Source organism: Sceloporus occidentalis, unplaced genomic scaffold (genome assembly GCF_023333645.1).
Source record: "Sceloporus occidentalis isolate IW3139 unplaced genomic scaffold, rSceOcc1.0.p SCAF_2, whole genome shotgun sequence".
Classification (NCBI taxonomy): domain Eukaryota; kingdom Metazoa; phylum Chordata; class Lepidosauria; order Squamata; family Phrynosomatidae; genus Sceloporus; species Sceloporus occidentalis.
The window spans coordinates 113,091,309-113,110,791 of NW_028316982.1; the positions used below are offsets into that span (position 1 = coordinate 113,091,309).

The 19,483-nt window shown below is 38.2% G+C and overlaps 1 protein-coding gene across 1 annotated transcript in view; it reads right to left on the bottom strand.

Moving 5' to 3' along the window:
• NRG3 (neuregulin 3) overlaps positions 1 to 19,483 on the bottom strand; it is a 763,610-nt gene that overhangs the window by 39,177 nt on the left and 704,950 nt on the right. Inside the window, exon 5 of the mRNA XM_089510637.1 lies at positions 5,122 to 5,224. Coding sequence (XP_089366763.1) covers positions 5,122 to 5,224 — 103 coding nt within the window. The remainder of the gene's footprint in view (positions 1 to 5,121; positions 5,225 to 19,483) is intronic.

Here is a 19,483-nt window from a genome sequence, read left to right on the forward strand (position 1 = left end):
AAATAATAAGGTCCATTTACTGAATGTTATGACAACCATATCACACTTTGTGATTCTCTACTTCACAAGCATGCTTAGTATAAGGTTTTCATTTGAAAGTGGGTTATTTATATTGTATTTGCTGTTTATTTTGTGTGTATGTGTTAGTCTCAGTGCTGTTTTACTTGCATTTTTATTAAGGGTAAATGGAGTTGAGTTCTCCAGCAGAGAATTTTAAGCACCTCACAAAACTATAAATCCCAGGATTCTGAAGGATGGAGAATAACAGTTAAAGTGACATCCAACTGCTTTACATTTTTGGTACACAAGGTTTTTTTTCCCCTTAAAAGAGGGTAATGTGGGAGTTTTCTGCAAGGTGTAGTTTGAATCTCGATTAGTCAGTCAGTCCTTAGCACCGTTTTATTGTGCAGTTCTAGTGCAATTGAATAATGTCTATTCAGAGGAAAGACTTGCTTGCTCACAGATAAGTGAATATAAGATTTGAGTGTGACATAAGCACTTTTTCAGGCATCTGATTGTAGAAAGCAGAATATGTGGTGGGACATGCATATAAGCTCCATCCTCAGATATCCTCATACATCCAGCGACAGCGCAAACCTTTCCTCACTTAGTGGGAAGGACTGAAGAAGGATTTATAACTCTGTTAAACTGAACATGGTTACCCAGTTAATTTGAAACCCTAATAATAAAAGTCTACCTATCATGATAGTGCTGTACCTGCATACTGCTTTAAAAGTCCTCTTCAGATCTTTACATGTTACATTTTGTATTGTGCAGACATCAGGGATATTTAGGACTTATGTACACTGTCTTTAAGGTCCTATTTTTAGCCCTCCATGTGTTCAAGTGAATGCCTGAACAGAAATTGTCTGAAAAGTTATGATGTGTGGCAATTAGTAATTCAAAACAAATGTTGTTAGTGTTGAAAAATTAAGAAATTACCAGTAAGTGTTAACAGTTAGTGAACTATTATTTCCAGTATTCACTGGAATTTGTCCATAATGTGTGAAAACATATTTTCAACTTAGAAGCTATATGGTATTGGGTGAGATCTGGAGTGATCAGCATTCATGTATCAATATTCATGATCAACATGCACTATATTTTAGACATTGCATGGCACATACATACATAGTTAATCTGTAATGTATATTTATAACTATATATTAACTTACTATCTTATCTTTTTAATACTGATATATTCCAAGCTAAACAGCACATGCTAAAAATATATGAATTACAACAGAAACTGAAAATTCAGGAACAATCAAGATAAGAATTAAGCTCCACTGAATTCAAAAGGAGTTACCTCCACGTAAGAAGGTAAAAGGACTACAACCTCAACTTCCAAAATGTCTACCATTTTGTTGAAACTAAGTGTTAGTGTATTTGGATATATAAGTGTTGCAGTTCACATTTTATGAATATATGCCACATGCTCTCCACAGATGATATTAAGCCAGATGACCATAAAACAGTCCAATATTCTAACTCAATACTGTATTTATATCACTTGTTGTGGCTTAGCTTCATTAATTCATAATTGGTTACCTATTGATGCATGCAAATTCATTATTGGCTTCCTAGTTCAAGAAACGTGAAACTAGAGTGAGCAGAATTTGTGGTTGACGAACTTTTGCTGCAGGAAAGGGACATAACAAGCTTTGATTTTAGTTAGTCAGTAAAACCAGTTGAATGAAATATGCAACTGATCTAAAAGAATACATTCAAAGTTTTGAGTATGAAAAAGAATACAACACTCAAAATTGCACCACTGAGAACGGATGGAACAGGCTCAGGTTCTACAATGCGCTTATGGATGACATCCAAGAATACAGATTTCCTAACATGGAATAATTCTCTATAATAATGTACATACAATGAAGACCTAATGGTTAATTAGAAAAGAACAAAAATGTGATCAATGGGATAGCTAGAGAGAATTTTATAATAGTATATGCACATCTAAGGGAGGTATAGAATTTGACCCTACTCTTTACCCTCCCCTTCTGTCTCAGAGAGAGAGAGAGAGAGAGAGAAAGAGAAAGAGAGAGAGAGAAACATAAACCAAAGTTAAAGGAAACACAAAACATTGCCTCTTTCACTCTTCCTTTAGCAACAATCACTCCCAAACTTCAGTCCCTGCTGTGAGCAGAAGGCATTATTTTGCTGGTCTTGCTGAATTCTTTTTCTCTTTTCAGAAAAATCTGCCAATGTTTCTGGTTCGTGTGTGTGTGTATGTACTTTTATTATGGCCAATAGCCAGCACATACATACATATATATCTATATTGGGAAATTGCCTTCACACTTTATTTATTTCAGAGAGCAAGCCCCTCTTTCTTATCTGTGAGCTCATATTTAGCCAAGGTAGCCAGCATTGCCAGAGATGACTCCATGGCCATGACTGCATGGAACACTGTTACCTTCCTACTGAAATGGTACCTATTTGTCTACTTTCACTTTTGCATGCTTTCAAACTGCTAGGTTGGCAGAAGCTGAGACTGGGGACAAGAGCTCACTCCATCATGTGGCACATGGGTCTTGAATTGCTGACTGCCAACCTTGTGATTGTCAGAGTTAGCATCTTAACCACTGAGCCACCATGTCTCCAAATCCCAGTTCTAATGACAACTTGAAGGGGAATTTAATTTAGTGGGTGACTTAATTTCATTGGTATTGAGACATTTCCCAGATGTATGGCTTGTCTACACTGCTTTTAAAAACTTAAAAAATACTCCCTCCCCTGAATCTGGGACAATAAGGCCACACAATATATGGCCATAGCCATCCCAGATTCGAGATATCTTAGCCTATAGCAGAGTTTTAAAACTCTGGAAAACATGGAGATTTTTTCTCTCCTCCATCGGCAGCAATGCTGGGCACCTAATTTGCCTCAGAGTGCCAGGGGTATCAGCAGAGCCAGTGCAGAGGGGGGTATGAAGGGGAAAACTTTATAATTCGGGCCAGGAACTGTCCTAGACATTAAAATGGTTTGAAAGGTGGTGGTGGCAAGGACAGCAATTGGGACAGTGGGGCTGGAAGTGCCAGTCCTGCTGCTGGTGGTGGAGGCAGCAGCAGGAGCAGTAGCAGTGGAGTACCCAGGAAATCCACGATAATTGTGTAAGTGTAGACAATGTACCCAATGTCCCTGAAGAGAAAAGGGCACGCGGGCTGGTTCAGGGGCAGGGGCAGAGGCAGGAGTGGCAGGTGTCCATTCAGACTTTTGCTCCTAGTATAGATTAGTCCATGATCTTATTTAAAAATCTCCCCTGCATATGAAACACTTAGCACTGGGGGAAAGATCTTTCATTGATGCTAACACATCAATTGTGAGGAAAGAGGACTTTGATGAGAACATGGCTGAGGAGGGAATGGTCAAACCTCCACTCTGCACATGTAACAGCACCAACAAAATTGCATCTTAATATCATTCTTTATTATACATTTTAATAGTTTCTCACCATACCATGAAAGTAATATCTTCCCTGGCCCTATAGAAATATTTCCTGCTGGACTGTAACAACACTTAAGTATTTTCTCTCTTTCTCTTTTTCCAAGGAAGTTTGTTTTTTCTTGCTAGCAGCCAGATTTTGACAACAGTATATAAGATGCTAGCAGACAAAGGATTTTTGCCTTGCAGACAAGCCCTGCATGGACAATGTGTATGTGTGGGTCTCAGCCATTGCCTGCCACAGGGCAGAGATGGTGGGTGTCTGGTATTCCTCCTCTTGACAGGTTATCTTGTAGGAAGCTAAAGTGTGTGCTTGTCTTTCTTTGTTCTTCCTTCCCTTTGTTCTTTATACTAACTTGTTGGGAACTGGAGGGTAGAATTGTGATTCTATGCTTTTATTCCTTTCTATCTCATTTTTCTAAACAACCCTGATTATTTCATCAGTTCCATATGCAAACCCACATATGCTTGACAACTGGATAGGTTGTGAGTGTCACACCTGACAGCTAGTGATTGAGCTGTGGGTGTGATATCTCTCGGCTGAGGCAGAGAGTGTGGTGTCCATCAGTCAAGTGGGTTGTTGGGATGCATCTGACAACCGGCCTAGGTTGTGACCATTACATTGTTGATTCCAGCTTCCAGTGAGGCCAATGGTCAAAGATTATGGTAGTTCAGTCAGATAAGAAGGTCAAGGCGTGCTTATTTTTATTTTTATTGCATATGTTACAAAATTGTTTCCAGGATGTTTAACATTGTTCAACTTAAATCCACCTTAGTCAGATATGGAAATCTTATAGTAATATATGCACTCTTATTATCTATAGATGGGAGTAGGAAAAGCAATAATTTCAAGCTCTTCCTTTTCATTTGTGCTGCTGTATGTCAACCTGATGTAACACATATCTGCCATGTTTGAAGACTGCATTTGGTACAAAGAACTGTAGCCAGAGTGTTAATGGGAGAGTTATATTACATTACATTACATTATATTGCTCTTTAGTATTTTTAACACTATGGCTGCATTCACACTACAAAAATAATTTGCCATGGCTCAAGGCTATGGAATTCTGGGAATGATAGTTTGTTGCAGCATCAGAGCTCTACTCTGGTGCCACAGCAAACTACCATTCCCAGAATTTCATGGACTTGAGCCATGGCAGTTAAAGTTGTGTTAGACCAAATTATTTCTGCAGTGCAGATACAGCCATAATGTTAAAAATACTAAAGAACAATATATTAGGATACAGCCTAAGATATAATAGTTTTTTAAAAATATTGTTTAATATTGAATATTAATCCATTTTAATATTCATGTTTCAACTCTAGAGTTTAATTTGTAAGCTGCCTCAAGTCTTTGTTTTGGAGGAAAAACAGCATATAAGTAGAGCTAATAATAGAAAACAAAACACAATGAAAACAACAATAACAATAACAACCAGCCAGTGAAACAATGGTACATGCCTTAATAATGGAGATGCCAGTGATATTTGTTGTTTACTTACATGTCCTGCAGCACATTTACTCAGAAGGAAAGAATATGTATGGAAAGGCCCTTGCTATTTCCTCTTGCTTCATAATAATGAATTAAGTAAACAATGGAGAGAGAGCACTAAAGAACTGAAAAAGGCATATAGAAGGACAGGACAGAGACTAGACAAAGGCTCTTACTTTGTTTTGAAGTAGAACGCTGCACAGATCATGCCCACTATGACTATGCCAAAGACGATACAGGATATAGACAGCACCTGCCGCTGGTAAACCTCTTCGCTCTCTGTGGACAGTAAAATTGAGAATTATGGCAACATTAAACAGCAACATCTGATAATATGGAGATGTTTTGAAATGTGTGAATTAATATGCCACACTGTTCTTACCAAGTACAGGTGGTGTGTGGTGTATGGCCTTTGGTCATGAATAATTGGCTTTGTGCTCCAAGATTTATTGATCTGCTGTCTGAAACAATATTGCTGTATTGACTTTGCCCCTACTTTCCCTTCATGACTAATAGGGCTCACTGCATTATAAGGTACCTTCACAATGTGTGTATTTGCACCCCACATTTATCTGTGGGCAGGGGAACCTGTGGTGTGATTATTCCATACTGTCATAGAGTGATTGGCCCCACAATTTACAAGGGAATGCCATTTTAGGAAGCAGTCTACTACTAAAGCACAATCCCACCCTCAGCTACTCATCAAAACCTTTAGTCTTCAAAATGCCTTTTCAAGAAATAAAGTTCTCACAAGATTCTCTTCAAACAGTTCCAGTGGACTGATGAGAAATTTATGATGAAAACCAAAGACATTCAGTCTAGGTGATAATTACAGTGAGCCTGTAGCCATCCATGGCCTGGAGCTCCTGTAGATCATCCCACCCCATATTAGCCAATGGTAGTGCACTCCTGTGGGCACACTGATATGGGAGCACACATATCATCACCTGTTGACTAAAATGGGCATGAGGTTTTATATTGTTCCCTATTTGTGTTGGGCGGACCAAACCCCTGAGGACGAGAATGTCCCACTGTATCTACTCTTCAGTCAGATATTTAAATAATGTCAAGGAGACAAAAACCGAGAGAGCTGGAATCTACTTCTTAAACCCACTATATCACTTATTACTTTTTATGGGTATCCCTGAAATTCAATCATTTCATTTTCCTGCTTTAAAATACAAGATAGTGGTTGTTTTCCTTTCTAACTATATGGAATTCTTGTCCCTAATCTCCACCTTGTTCCCTGGATTCCTGGCATACAAACAACATAAAACACTGAAATATTTATAGTACTGAAGGGGGAGAAAGGGAACAAAATCAAACCAAAAAGAAACGCTTCCAATTGGATAGAGATTGATGAAAGCCAGAGGGTTGCCATACTCCACTACAGAGTCCTTTACCTTCCTAGGAGCTGATTTTTTATTTTTCAAAACAACATTCTTTATAAATGTGTCATGTAATTCATTTAAAAGAAAGAGTTAGAGTGGAAATCAAAAGTAAGAGAAATAATCCTAGGTAATGTAAGAAAGGTGACTGGACAATTAATAAACAATTTAGAGTACTGTATAAATTAAACAGCAATTTTCAATATAGTATATTTTAAACATCAAGTGCTTCCTTAATCCATTGCTTAACAGGAAAATCTGCTAGAATATATTGTTACCTGTTAACATAAGACTGACAAATTGTAAAAGAAACTGTAAAAATTCAAAAGCATGGGTGGATAGTCTAAGTGAATATTGATCTGATTGAGAGATTCATGTATAGGGATGCACTGTACCTTGTTTGTTCAAACATGCACAAAGGAATGTGGCCTCCTTATACTGAATAAAAAGTCTTTAGGAGGCAGAAAAGCACCATGAACAAATACAGACTTTTCCTGCACTGTTAGCACAAAACTGAAAACCACCCTCCTTCTCAAAAAACAAACAAAAAACCTAAGTAATTTTTTTCATGAAAAGTTTTTTTATAGAAACAATCACAATGTTGTCCCTTTTTTAAATTTTGCATGTAAAATGTTTTTCGATCGTTTTAAAAAAAGGATTTGAGTTAGCAATATTTCATAAAGAATTTTTAATGCCATTAAAAGTAAAATGTCATGCCCACTTTGAATGGGAAAGGTTTAAGAAAATAATCTTTTACTTGTCACACAGAAATCCAGCAGACTGAGAATAATTCCACAGTCCATGGCGGCACGTTTAGAAGTGCAATCAAATGCACACATGACAGGGAGGTGCTGTCAGTGCTGCTTTTCTAATGAATGCCCCTGACTGTTCCAAGCAGAATTTCTTTCACTAATGTTATGATCCTAATTTAACTGCTGTAGCAACATCCTACAAAATTTTGGGATGTGTAGTTCAAGGAGAAGCATTGTGAATTCTCAGCCAGAGAACTCCTGTAGTGCCTCACCAAACTAAAAACATCAGAATTCCATAGGATGTCACTGCAGTTAAAGCAGAATCATCTTGCTATAGTTGTAATGTGAAAGACACTCCCCCCCCCAAAAAAAAAGTTTGTCTCATTTATTCATTATAACATGGCAAAGATCTATGTTGCATGTTCCATTGCATGGGAGATGTAGCTGTGATAATGCAGCTGTCTTGTCAAAACCTATTGTTACAATGTCACTCACTTGCACAAGGAGGATGGATACATCCTCCTTCAGCTCAGAACTCCTTCTGTAAGTGCAGTGTGCTGGCTTTTTAAGTGGATTTTAGGTGGCATTTCTGATTGTGGCAATAGCGTTACCACTGTAGCACATAATAATAACATCTCAAATAAAAATATTGAATAAACTGACATAAAACCATATAAAATGTATACACAATAAAACAATATAAGACAATTTATTAAAAATAATAAATAATTATAGCACTCCAACTATCAGCATAAAAAGTGAGACATTATACTCATTCCTGGCTCAGGAAAGCTGAAAGCGAATTGTTAGTTCCCATCTAGACAACATTTATTGAGTCAACTGAACTTATCTAAGGGCCGAAGCACATGGCTTGGAAGGAGTGGCCTCAGGCTGTTCCTGTACCAATCACACCAGGAGCACAGTGACCACAACTGCCTGCTTCCAAAGCGGGCCACCACCACAGTCCCAAATGGGCTGCTGCAGGAGCAAATTAAATCCACTCCTAAAAGGTCCTGTTCTTGTTTCATAAGCACAATCTTGAAGCAGCTTCCAGACACTTTGGGGGCATACGCCATCTAAACGCCATACCCCTGAAGTGGCTGGAAGCTGCTTTTTTTTTGGCCCATCTATTTTGGACCTACCTGTTGACTTGCTAAAGTCTCATTGATTCAGTGGGTCTATTCTAGTTAGAACTAACAATAGGATTTCCCTCTTACATTTTTAGAAGACATTTAAAGCTTCTTCACATGTGACACAGAATTGTAGTTATCCCATGGCTCCATACCTCACTAAATTGCTGCAACCTCTTCCTATCTTTAAAAAACACTAAAAGAATGTATGAAACCCATGTTTATTTTCAATTTAATACAGCATCATTCCTTTCTGTCTGACACAAGAATTATCCAACTGAAAATTTATTTCACACACACTATCTCATTGACATATAAATAGCCATCCTCTGTATATACAGACAACTAGAATGTCAGAGAGAAGTCTCATCTAGCATGTTTATCTCAGTCTATTTATATCATATGGCTGCTTTGAGGACAATGTGGGGAGGAACATAGTCATATATACCAACTTGGAGGATAGACACATATTAATAAACAAATTACATGTGAAGGAAAGTTGCTTTGAAATGGAGGAAGAACATTCAGATATATGATTGGTCTCCCACTGAAAACTGAAGTATCTAGCAAGATACACAATATACAACTTTTCTGCAAGCATAGATTAACTCCACTTTAACTATGAATTACTTACAATTTGACCTCAACTCTCTTTAAAACTAGGTTTTGGAACAAGGACAAATAAAACAGGCTGGGCTGATCTCTTTTAATATTTCAATGTTAGAAATTGCTATTTTAAAACTGGATCCTAGGGTTGTTTTTTAAGACACCTCTTCGGAGTTTTAAAAGAGTATTTTAATGTGTTTTAAGAATGTATTCATCTTTGTACTGCTTTAATTGGTTTTTAATTGTGCATTGCCTCTGGAGCCCTTGTGGGCTGGGAGTAAATACAGAAATATTTTTTAAAAATGAATATATATATATATATATATATATATATATATATATATATATATTTAAAATGTGAAGAGAGCAAGTTAAGTAAAGAATGATGACCTTAGAGTCTTCACTTCAAAACTTACTATTACATCATTGCCCAAATAATCAGTCTGTCTGGACTGTCATATGAAGCAAAACAGGTTATTCAAAGAAAACGTTTCAATACGACAGACTTACAATGAAATGTTTTGGTTCCTGTGTATATTATTGTTACCTTCCTCATTCCTATAATATCACTTCTCACTCACAGACCATGGAACTTAATGAACACTTTTTGGCAAATTGTTGAAATGTAACCTTTTAAAATTGGCTAAAGAACAGGTGTGTATGTGTGTGTGTGTGTGCGCGCACGCATAGGTATCTCTTATAATAACCATCTTTCAGAATTTTACAAAACAACAGTGCAAACATGCTGATACAATTTCATTTCTCAACTGTCCCTGCCTAAACTCCACCCATTCCTTGATTAACAACTCACTGCTGAATTGAATTATGCACCAACAAATATCCCACACTGCATAAAAAGTGGTCCTTGAAAGATCAAGACTGAGAAGGAGTCCTCCTTACCTTCCTATAAACGATCTACTGTATTTAAAAATGTGGAGGATCTATTAAGTTCATGGAAGCCCCTATGGAACGGCACAATGCTGTTCCTTTCCTAGCCAGATTGGGGCTGCGGCAACTGCATGCCGTGGCCCTGATCCAGCTTTTCCAGGGCAAAAAAGGGAACCACAAAAAGCAATTCCTTTTTGTGCCTTTGAAAGGTCATTATAGCTGCAGCGTCGTGGCTATACAGCACTCTTTCAGTGCTACATCATGGGGATGCAGCGCTGGAGGAGCACTGTGATGCCACATGTCATGTGGAGACATATGGAGTGGTGCGCGGTCTCATGGCATCCTTGGGGGCATCATGTGGATGTGACACCCTGACTCTGCCCCCAGACTGGCCTTAATGACCAGTCTGAAGAGCCCCAAAGAGACTAATTCAAATTAGTGTCTTTCAGATCAACAGTTGAACCTTTTAAGCACACTCTCAACTATATGATTATTTAGTAAGGCCCCAGATGGGAACATCTGTCCATTTTTGCTTTTTCATACATTAACTTTCAACAAACAAATGTATTTTCATTCAAAATATGGAATGGTAAATGCTTTGAAAACAAAGCTGGAACAAAATGATGCCTCAGCCATGTCATATAAAATGAATGGGTTCAGCTAGTCCCTGAAAAGATTACATCATCATCATCATCACAACCACCACCACCACCACCACCCTTGCAACTACTACCACTACAACCACCACTACTAATTACTATTAACCTGGTTTAGGAGTCTATCGGGGGGTTGGTGACTATGGTTTTAATTTATACTAATTCAGATTATATCCAAGAATCTATGGATCAGAGTGATAACATTGAATAACATGGCATGTTCCAAGCAGTGTGACTCTTTGTAATTGTGTTATTTCCTCTTCCTCCTCCTCTCCTTCTCTTCTACTTTTCCCCACTCCATCATCATCTCCTCGTCCTATTCCCTTTCCTCCCACTTCTCCTTCCCCTCTGGATTTATATCCAGCCTTTTTGCTGCCTTTTCTGAGCCTTGTAGATACCACTACCTCACAATGTCCCTGCTTTTTGTGCAGATGTTTAAAATGAGGAACCTGTCAAAGGAGAGATGATAATACTAATTCAGCATTATCATATGTACATAATCATATATGTAGCAGAATATATATACATACATAATCATATATGTAGAGAGTCAAGCCCAGACATTGCATACATAAGTTTTCAACACTTTTGGCTTGGATGGATCAATCTATCAGTTTCTTATATTCCTTGTAATTTAAATACTAAGACATTTGTGATTTTTGGTAAATTCTTTTTAAAATGAACTGAAACAAAATTCTCCATCTTACCTAACTGAAAAATCACATTTATAGGTCCAGACTTCATGGAATTTCCCCCGTATCTGTAACAGCCTACTGCTATCCAGTAACAGTTCCATTATGACCTCATTTTCCTGTTGCCATGCTGATTTTTGCTACCTGGCAACTGCAATTGTTTGTATTTTGCCATGTTCAACCAGTTCCTTTGGCTTGAACCTGTCCAGGCATCCACTTCTTTAGTGAGTATGCCAAATGCATGTTGGAACAATTAAGCAGCAGTTTGCAGAGAAACCAACATTTGGAAGTAACATGTTACAGGTAATGATCTTAATTGTAATGTATTAACTTTTTGTAGCTATTTATTTATTTGCTGTATTTATACCCCAGTCTTCATAAATGGTCTCAGAGAAGCTTACAAATATAAGCCCTCAGGCTTACAATCTAAAGTCACAACAGACAAGGGGATGGCACAGGGGAAATGGGGAACAGAAGATGAAGAAGCTCCATTCTTGTGGCAAAAATGAGAGCAGACTGGGGTACAGACCACAAACTAATAATATCCAGAATAAGGATAAAGCTGAAGAAGAATGTCAAATCAAAAACCACAGCAAACTATGATCTGGAAAACATTCCAACAGAATTCAAGTAAAGTGTGAAAAACAGATTTGCACTATTAAGTCTAGTTGACTGGGACCCAGAAGAACTATGGACAGAAGTCAGGGACATAATCAAAGAGGAATGTAGAAAAATGATAACTTTTTCAAAAGGAAGGAGAAGAAACAGTGGATGACAAATGAAATATTTCAAGCAGTTTATGAAAGACGAGACGCAAAAGAAAAGGGAGATAGGAACAAAACCAGAACCATTCATGCTACTGTCCAACAATTAGTTGGACTTCCACATACCTAGGATTAGTGTACTGAATTACAGAGAAAACTATTGACCCTGTAGTACAAGGCTTTTATTGGCCTCCCTATATTTGAGACATACTCAAATAGCCAGATGTGCCTACCAAAATAATATTCTTCATGGAAATTTAAAAGCAATGTGAATGTTTAAGTATTTAGCAATAATCTGCTGATACTTGTGGTCCATCATGCACACTACACTGATAGTGGGCAAGATTGTTCTTGGAGACTAATGAAATATCTCTTACAGAATGGTTTAAGCACTTCAGTATTATACTGACCTCAACTATCTTGCACATCAACCACTGACTTTAAATTATGAGCTACTGATATAATATTTGAACTTTATTGGCTTATAATGAGTTTTTGAGCTGTGACTAAAGCTCAAGCATATAAATTTAATTCTAACAGAGGCTTCAGGATTCTTTGCTATTTCATTTCATTATCTGTGCTATCAGCCCATATATATAATAGCACTGATATAGGTTGCATCCAGACTGATTTTTAAGGGGGGGAAAAGTGAAGATACTCATTTTCTTTTTTTAAAAAATTGTTACAATACTAACTTACAAAACAATTTGATTTAACAGGATAAGTGAATTTAGCACAAAAATTTAAGGTCTATATTTAAAATCCATGGAATCTGTCAAAAACAGTAAGGGGCTGTGCAGAGTGGCAGTTTGGGCTGGCTTGGGGGCAAAATCAGGGCATAACGTCTACATGATGCATACTCTGCCTCCGCCCCCAGAGCAGTGTGACGCCATGGTATTTTGGTCCAAAGTGCAGGGAGCTCAAGATAACACTAGTGATTTCAGGGTTAAAAAAGTCTTGGAGGGATGGTCCAGGGAAAGGAGCCAGGTTAAAGATACCAGGGCACCTTTGTCACCTGACATTCTTAAGGTTCTTCAGTCTATATGGACTGATATTTGCATGTCACCATACAAAGCCCTTTTGTTCCATGCTGTGGCATTAACCACATTTTTGGTGCGCTGCATATTAGTGAGTTAGTGTTATCATCTAAACAAGATAGATCAAATAGAGCCTTGCTTTATTCTAACATCAATTTTATCGGTCAGTCAGTCACGATCTTAGTTAGGTCTTCTAAGACTGACCAGCATAGCAAGGGTTCCAAGATTCATCTTCATCCTTGTTCTGACTTGGACATTCGTCCTATACAGGCTCTTAGGCAGTTTATGTTTTTCAGATCCCTGCCCTGGCCCATCGAGAGTGAGAATACTGCTGTGTGGTCACAGCAGGGTCTACTGGGCTGCTTGCCATGCAAGATCAAGCCACTTTGGTACCTACTTGGACCTGGATGAGGTTTCCTGTCTCCACTGGATAAGCAAGCAAGGTTTGCATTGACATGGCTTGTGGCCATTGATGTTTAAGGAGCGTCATGGTTTTGATTGTTCACCTGGGAGGAAATGATTTAGGATTGGTGAAGGGTAAGGTGTTGATCTAGCAGGTGCTGCATGATTTCCGCCTTATCTAGCAGTCCTGGCCACTCAACGGGAGGGGAGGTGTGATGGTGACCCAGTTGCAATCAACAAGGCCAGACGGCTGGCTAACAGAGAAATTCAGAGAGTCCTTGAGGTTGAGCTATGCCATTATTCGCCCCATCCCCAAATTGTCTTTCAAAGACCTGAGCTCTACAGTACTGACTGCATTCACCTGTCTGACATAGGAAACAATATATTCTTAACAGATCTGCAAAATGGTCTTAAAGAGGTGCTCAGTGGGAGATAAGGGCTAAGCAAACGCTTGCCCATATCTGTGGCATGAATTTTGGATTGGATCTCGGCGAGCACCTTGGACACTGTTTGGATGGAAGTGACATTTCTGGAAACATCTTTACAGGCCTTGCGACCTGGGGGGTGGCAGAAAGAAATGGTCCTCAGGTCTGTCTTAAAGGAATACCTCAACTATAATGTTTGCAGATTAGGAAGGGGGGCTTTCTGGTCAGACTTCCTTGTGCGAGCGGCCAATGAACAACCCAATATTTGGATTGTCGTTGAGGGCTCAGGTGTGATCATCCTTGATAAACCACAGAGGTAGTCTGTGGTAAGACACAAGATGCAGCTTCTCCCGTACTTGGTTTTGGATAACGTATTAGCTGCAGCTCCATTAAGAATTTAATAAATAGGTCAATAAATGGCCCTGTTTTACCCCATATATCTTGTGTCTGGTCTCATTATTACAGGGGTTGGGTTGCAAAGTGAGTCAGATACTTGCCTCAGGAAGGAGCTAACATCCAGGGTCTCTCTCTATAGCAATATTTAGTCTCTTGAACTCAGTCACAGAGTTTGAGCAACAAACCAGGCAAACAGGGGTCTTTCATCTGGTGTTTAATAGTTTTTAAGGGGGAAAGCTCACAGTCTTTGTCAAGCCTACTGTCCATTATCCCGTTCTTTTGGTTCAGCCCAGAGATCAGGAAATGAATCTGATTAAATTTTATGTCTATTAATTGAATCTCCTCCCTTCCACACACATACCCCTCCAATTATTTTTATGGGAATGGTTGATTTATGTCTCTTTGATACCATGAAAAGAAAATATAATTTTCTTTGTTACTAATATTGATTATTTCTTCTAGTTTTATTTACTTATTTATTATTGTTTTGCCAGTTTCACATAAACTAACAAAACCAAAGTTCAGGAGATTATTACTCCATTTGTTACAAATAAATAAATTAATTAAAAAATAAAAATAAACTCCATTAACAATAATTGTTTGAATACACAGTATTTTAATATACTAATTGTGATAATTTTATGCCAAGTCAAATTGTACATACTTATATACTTATATTTCCCCCCTAAAGTAACAAGGTGGCTTTCAATCTGTAAAAAGTGCTAATTTTGCATTTTCAACATTTTTTTTAATATTTCCATTTTTTCCTGAAACTCTCCCCCCTTCTCATTTTGTTTGATTCTTTTCAGACACACACTCCTGATCTTATACTTTCCTATCTTCCTCCTATCAGTCTCTCTGAACCACGATTGGCTGCCTTGAAGTCAAGTCTTCCTGATGCCACCATCACAAGCCCCCTCCTGCCAGTTAGCAGTCATTCACTGATGAGTTGTTGCAGGACTCCAGGTCCTTGCTTCTGGTCAGGAAACCACTGTCTTCTGGTGAAAGGGGCCAGCACATATAATCTGTCAGTGCCCTACTCACCAGTGCCCCAGAACTCAATCGCCCAGTGCAACTGGTTAGATTTTAAAATGGATTTCGGGCATCAGATTGTTAGATGGAGCATAGCCCATCAATGTGTCTGCTGCAGGATCTCAGTTCATATATTTTACAGCTCTGCCAGGCTTGCCACATTTTTTTCTCTCTGTGTGGCCATCTCTATGAAAACAGAGCTCCCTGCCCTCCTTTTCTGTAAACTGGGTTGTAAGTTCTCCCTTCACTACAGAGCTAAATTGCTCTAGAGCAGGAGTAGGCAGCATGTTTTTTCATGGCTATTTTTAAATGTTCTGTTCCTTCCCATTCCATTTATCACTGGCACTGAAAATCTAGACTGATGAAAAACAGTGGTTATTTATTTATTAATTTAAAAAACAACACATATTTCCTTCCCTTCTAGAAAGGGAAAGGAACATTAATCCAGGTTCTATGTTGCATGTAGTATAGTTCCATTATTTAGTTGTGCTTTCTGCTTCTTTCACCTGTTGTGCACTGGGATCTTCAGTCCAAAACACACTATAGAAATTATCCAGTCTGAGACCACTTTAACTACCCTGGCTCAATGTTAAGCAATTACAGGAACTGTTGTTTTGTGAGACTTAGAGTCTTCTCTATCAGAGACTGAGCTGCATCAATAAACTACATTTTCCAGAATTCCATAGCAATGAGTTAAGGCAGTTTAAGCAGTCTCAAACTGGATTATTTCTGCAGTGTGTTTTGGACCTTCTTACAGAATACATTTACCTTCTATGGGTGGACTAGGTCAGTAGGAAATAAGTCCAAGAAGATGTGTATATGTATGCATTCATGTGTGCAAACAAGCATGCATGTGCTTGTGAACAGGCCACAGAAAGCTTTAAACTGCATCATTTCTCAAATGTCTATGCATATTTAGCCTATTTTAATCAACACAAGCTGTGCAAATCCAGGAATGAGAGAACAGAGAAAATGATCACCAAATATTTGATTGAACCAAGAACTGAATTAAATTTTGCCAGGTTAATGCTCCTTTTTATTTCTGCAAACATTCAGATGTAGCACCAATTACTTGTGTAAATGATTGCTGGGCAGAGAACTTTCAGCTCTTGTAAGAATGGTCTAGTCCTAAATTTTAACTGGTGTTCACTTTTGATTGGTTTAGAAAAACAGCCACTGAACATTATACCTCATACCACCAGACACAGAAATGCAGCTTCCATGTAACCTGTCTGTATTATATCGCATTCAACTAAGTAGCCTTCTGTGCTTTGAGACATGTTGGATTTTCTGTCATCCACTATCTGAGCAAAAGGGATGGAAATAATATTTTAAAATATTTCAAAATGATTTTCTAAAGAGCCCCCCCCCCCCCCCGCAATTGTCAGGAATCCCTGATGAGGACAAACTCAAACTGATGAGAATCTTTACAGTTTGGTACATATTTAGTGTAAAATCTGCACACTTTTGTGTGGGGGGATTTTTTTGTGCAGCTTTCAGGAAAGGTACAAGAGTGCGTGGATGTAACAAAATGTAGGTGGCCAAAGTGTATATATTATGCATCCTGCTGTGCACCCCATAAGTTAGTTTGCTGCCTTTGGGTGCTGCAAAGAAAGTTGTCCCATTGTCAGGATTAAAGTATGATTGGTCCAGTTTGTTTGGATTGCATTGTGAGACTTGCCATTATATTCAGGAAACACAATGATATTTAGGCTGTCTCCACTCAACAGCACAATTTACATGACAGCAATCTCCATAAAGTTTTAGAAGCTTTGCAGCAGCAATCAGTTCTTTAAAAAATACTGTTATACTTACAATGGTAGCCCATGGCAAACAATCACACTCTTCTCTCATTCATGCTGGTCCAGTTTCTTCCATATACTGCAGCTTACAGGGATCTCAAAGCCCATCAGCTCAACACAACAGCTGTGCCATGTGATACACTTCTGCACCAGCATCACAGCCCCATTATGACCTATCATCAACACGTGTGAAACAGTGTGTTCCAGAGATGGCTTAAAACATATTCAGCTCCTCACGCTTAAAGGAGAAATGCCTAAAAATGGCAGTCTCCATTATGATAAAACTAACATTTAACTATTGGTCAGCTTTGGTCTTTAAAGATATCCCCAAAATATTTTCCTGAGGTGAGCTGTCTCACCCTGCCTAATATTTGGGCTGCCTCTGAGGTTTTTCACAGTTATCCTGTGAGCTATTTTGCTTGCACTCTTCATAATTCAAATAACCATAAGCTATTAAAAGAAGAATCCTTCTTTCAAACTAATGATACGAAATAAATAATCCCTAAAAATCAAATATTCTTCATTCACCCCTCTGTTTTGTTCAACAGCCTCCAGCTACTTGTGTTGTTGTGAATTGACTCTCATGAATTGTATGTAGTTTTACACTTTTAAAAAGGCTGGCCCAGAGATAGATTACAAATATAATTGATATTTATGTAAGCTTAGCAAATCATTCTATTTTAGGGCTTTTCCATCTCAAAGAATCTTCTTTTTAATGCAAAGACTATAATAGTTGTAATCTTCAATGTAATATAATGGTCAAAAGCAATCAAGGGTTTGGGATAAGCATTTCCAATCCAATGCAAATTTGTACTTGATAAAATTAAGCAAAGCATGCTTAGCATAATCATCTGTGACCCGATTCACGTTTTCTTTAATCATAAGCTGGATGCTCTAGATCGCTTACTCTAGAGCAGGGTTCCCATCCTTTTTGACTTGGAGAGTCCTTATTTCTATGGTGGAACCCCTAAGAGGCCTACCCTATGTCTTAGAAGTTAATGGCATTTAGGAATATAGATAAGAATACATTCTTATTCTTTAACCTCATTCAGTTTTTATTTCTTTCTTTTTCCTGGAACGGCTGGGAAGTGCACATGGAGCCCTCAGGGCTGCCCGGAGCACAAGTTACTCTGTAGTAATGTTAATGACAGCAATGGAACATCTGTGGTTTACATGTTTGCTAAAATGATGTCTTGAAGCATCACTAGAAACAGTTCACTTGGAAAGAGATGCTTTTTAAATGCTCAGCTGTTTTTTCCTCCCTGATGTCTATTCTGTGGCATGCAATTCACACTGCTTGTGATCAATCAAATTCAAGATAACCCACCACCTAAGTATGGCGATCCACCACAATTTCAATTAACCTCCTGTTTTCAGCTCATGCCTGAGGCTACAAAAAGGAAAGGGCTTTTGAGGAACTGAAAGGTGCCTATACAGTACATGTTAGACTTTGTCTGGCACAGACACCTGTTGAATAAGTCTGAATTGGGAACTATTGGCCACACACAAACATACAAAGATATGCATTTATTTGTGTTTCAAATTTCATTACATTTATAAACTTGATTTATATTGCATGGGTCTAAACCTGTGAACTTGTTTTGGATTGCATTTTTACTAAATAACTGAAAGCTCCTAGTGATTTCACATTACATGAGACATGTACAAACATTGTAACCTACATTCCAAAATATCCTAACATGTTATCCTAATAAGATAGCTACTAAAATAGTTAAAGCACCACAATAATAATAATAATAATAATAATAATAATAATAATAATAATATATTCCACTTAATCTCGAGGAATCCAAGCAGATTACAACAGTAAAATGAGATACAATTAAAAGAAACAAGCATTTAAAAAATTCCAAGATCCCCATCCCTCCCCTGTCATAAATATAAATGCTAAAAAGACATTAAACGAAAAATAAGTTAAAAACAATGGCGTACAATAACAATTAAAATGAGATAAAATTTCAAGCAGAGACCGGGTAGAGTAAAAGGTAAAGATGGAGAATAATGGAAGTGGGAGGAGAGGGGAGGCAGTCAACAAGGATGTTATAGTCTGGAAACCCAATGTGACATACCTAGTCTGAAACAGTGCTTGCTTCTTACTGGTGATTTTGGGCCGAAACAGATGGCCCCAAAGGGGCAGTGTCACACCATCCTTTTGAGCGCCGGATTGAGACCATGGCAAATGCATGCCATAGCCCTAACCCAGCATTTTTCTGGCCAAAAAAGAAGCGGCAAAATGCCGCTGCTTTTGGAGGTGGAAAAAGGGCACCCTTGTTACCAATGCCACAGATTTTCAGTGTTTTGGCAGTATAGCGTGTATAAATGCCATGCTGCCGAAATGCTGTGAAGCTGCCACACATACAGCCAGACATTCAGTTTCCCTCTCTTCCCTCTAAGCACCTCTCTTACGTCTGCTTCAGTAGTAAGCAGTTTCTAGCTCTTTAGGTGTAGCTGCACTGTAATGCCCAGAATTCCTCACCAGTGAATCTTTGGCTAGAGAGAATAGGAACAGCAGTCCAACAATATCTCCCTTTGGGAAAGACTATTTCT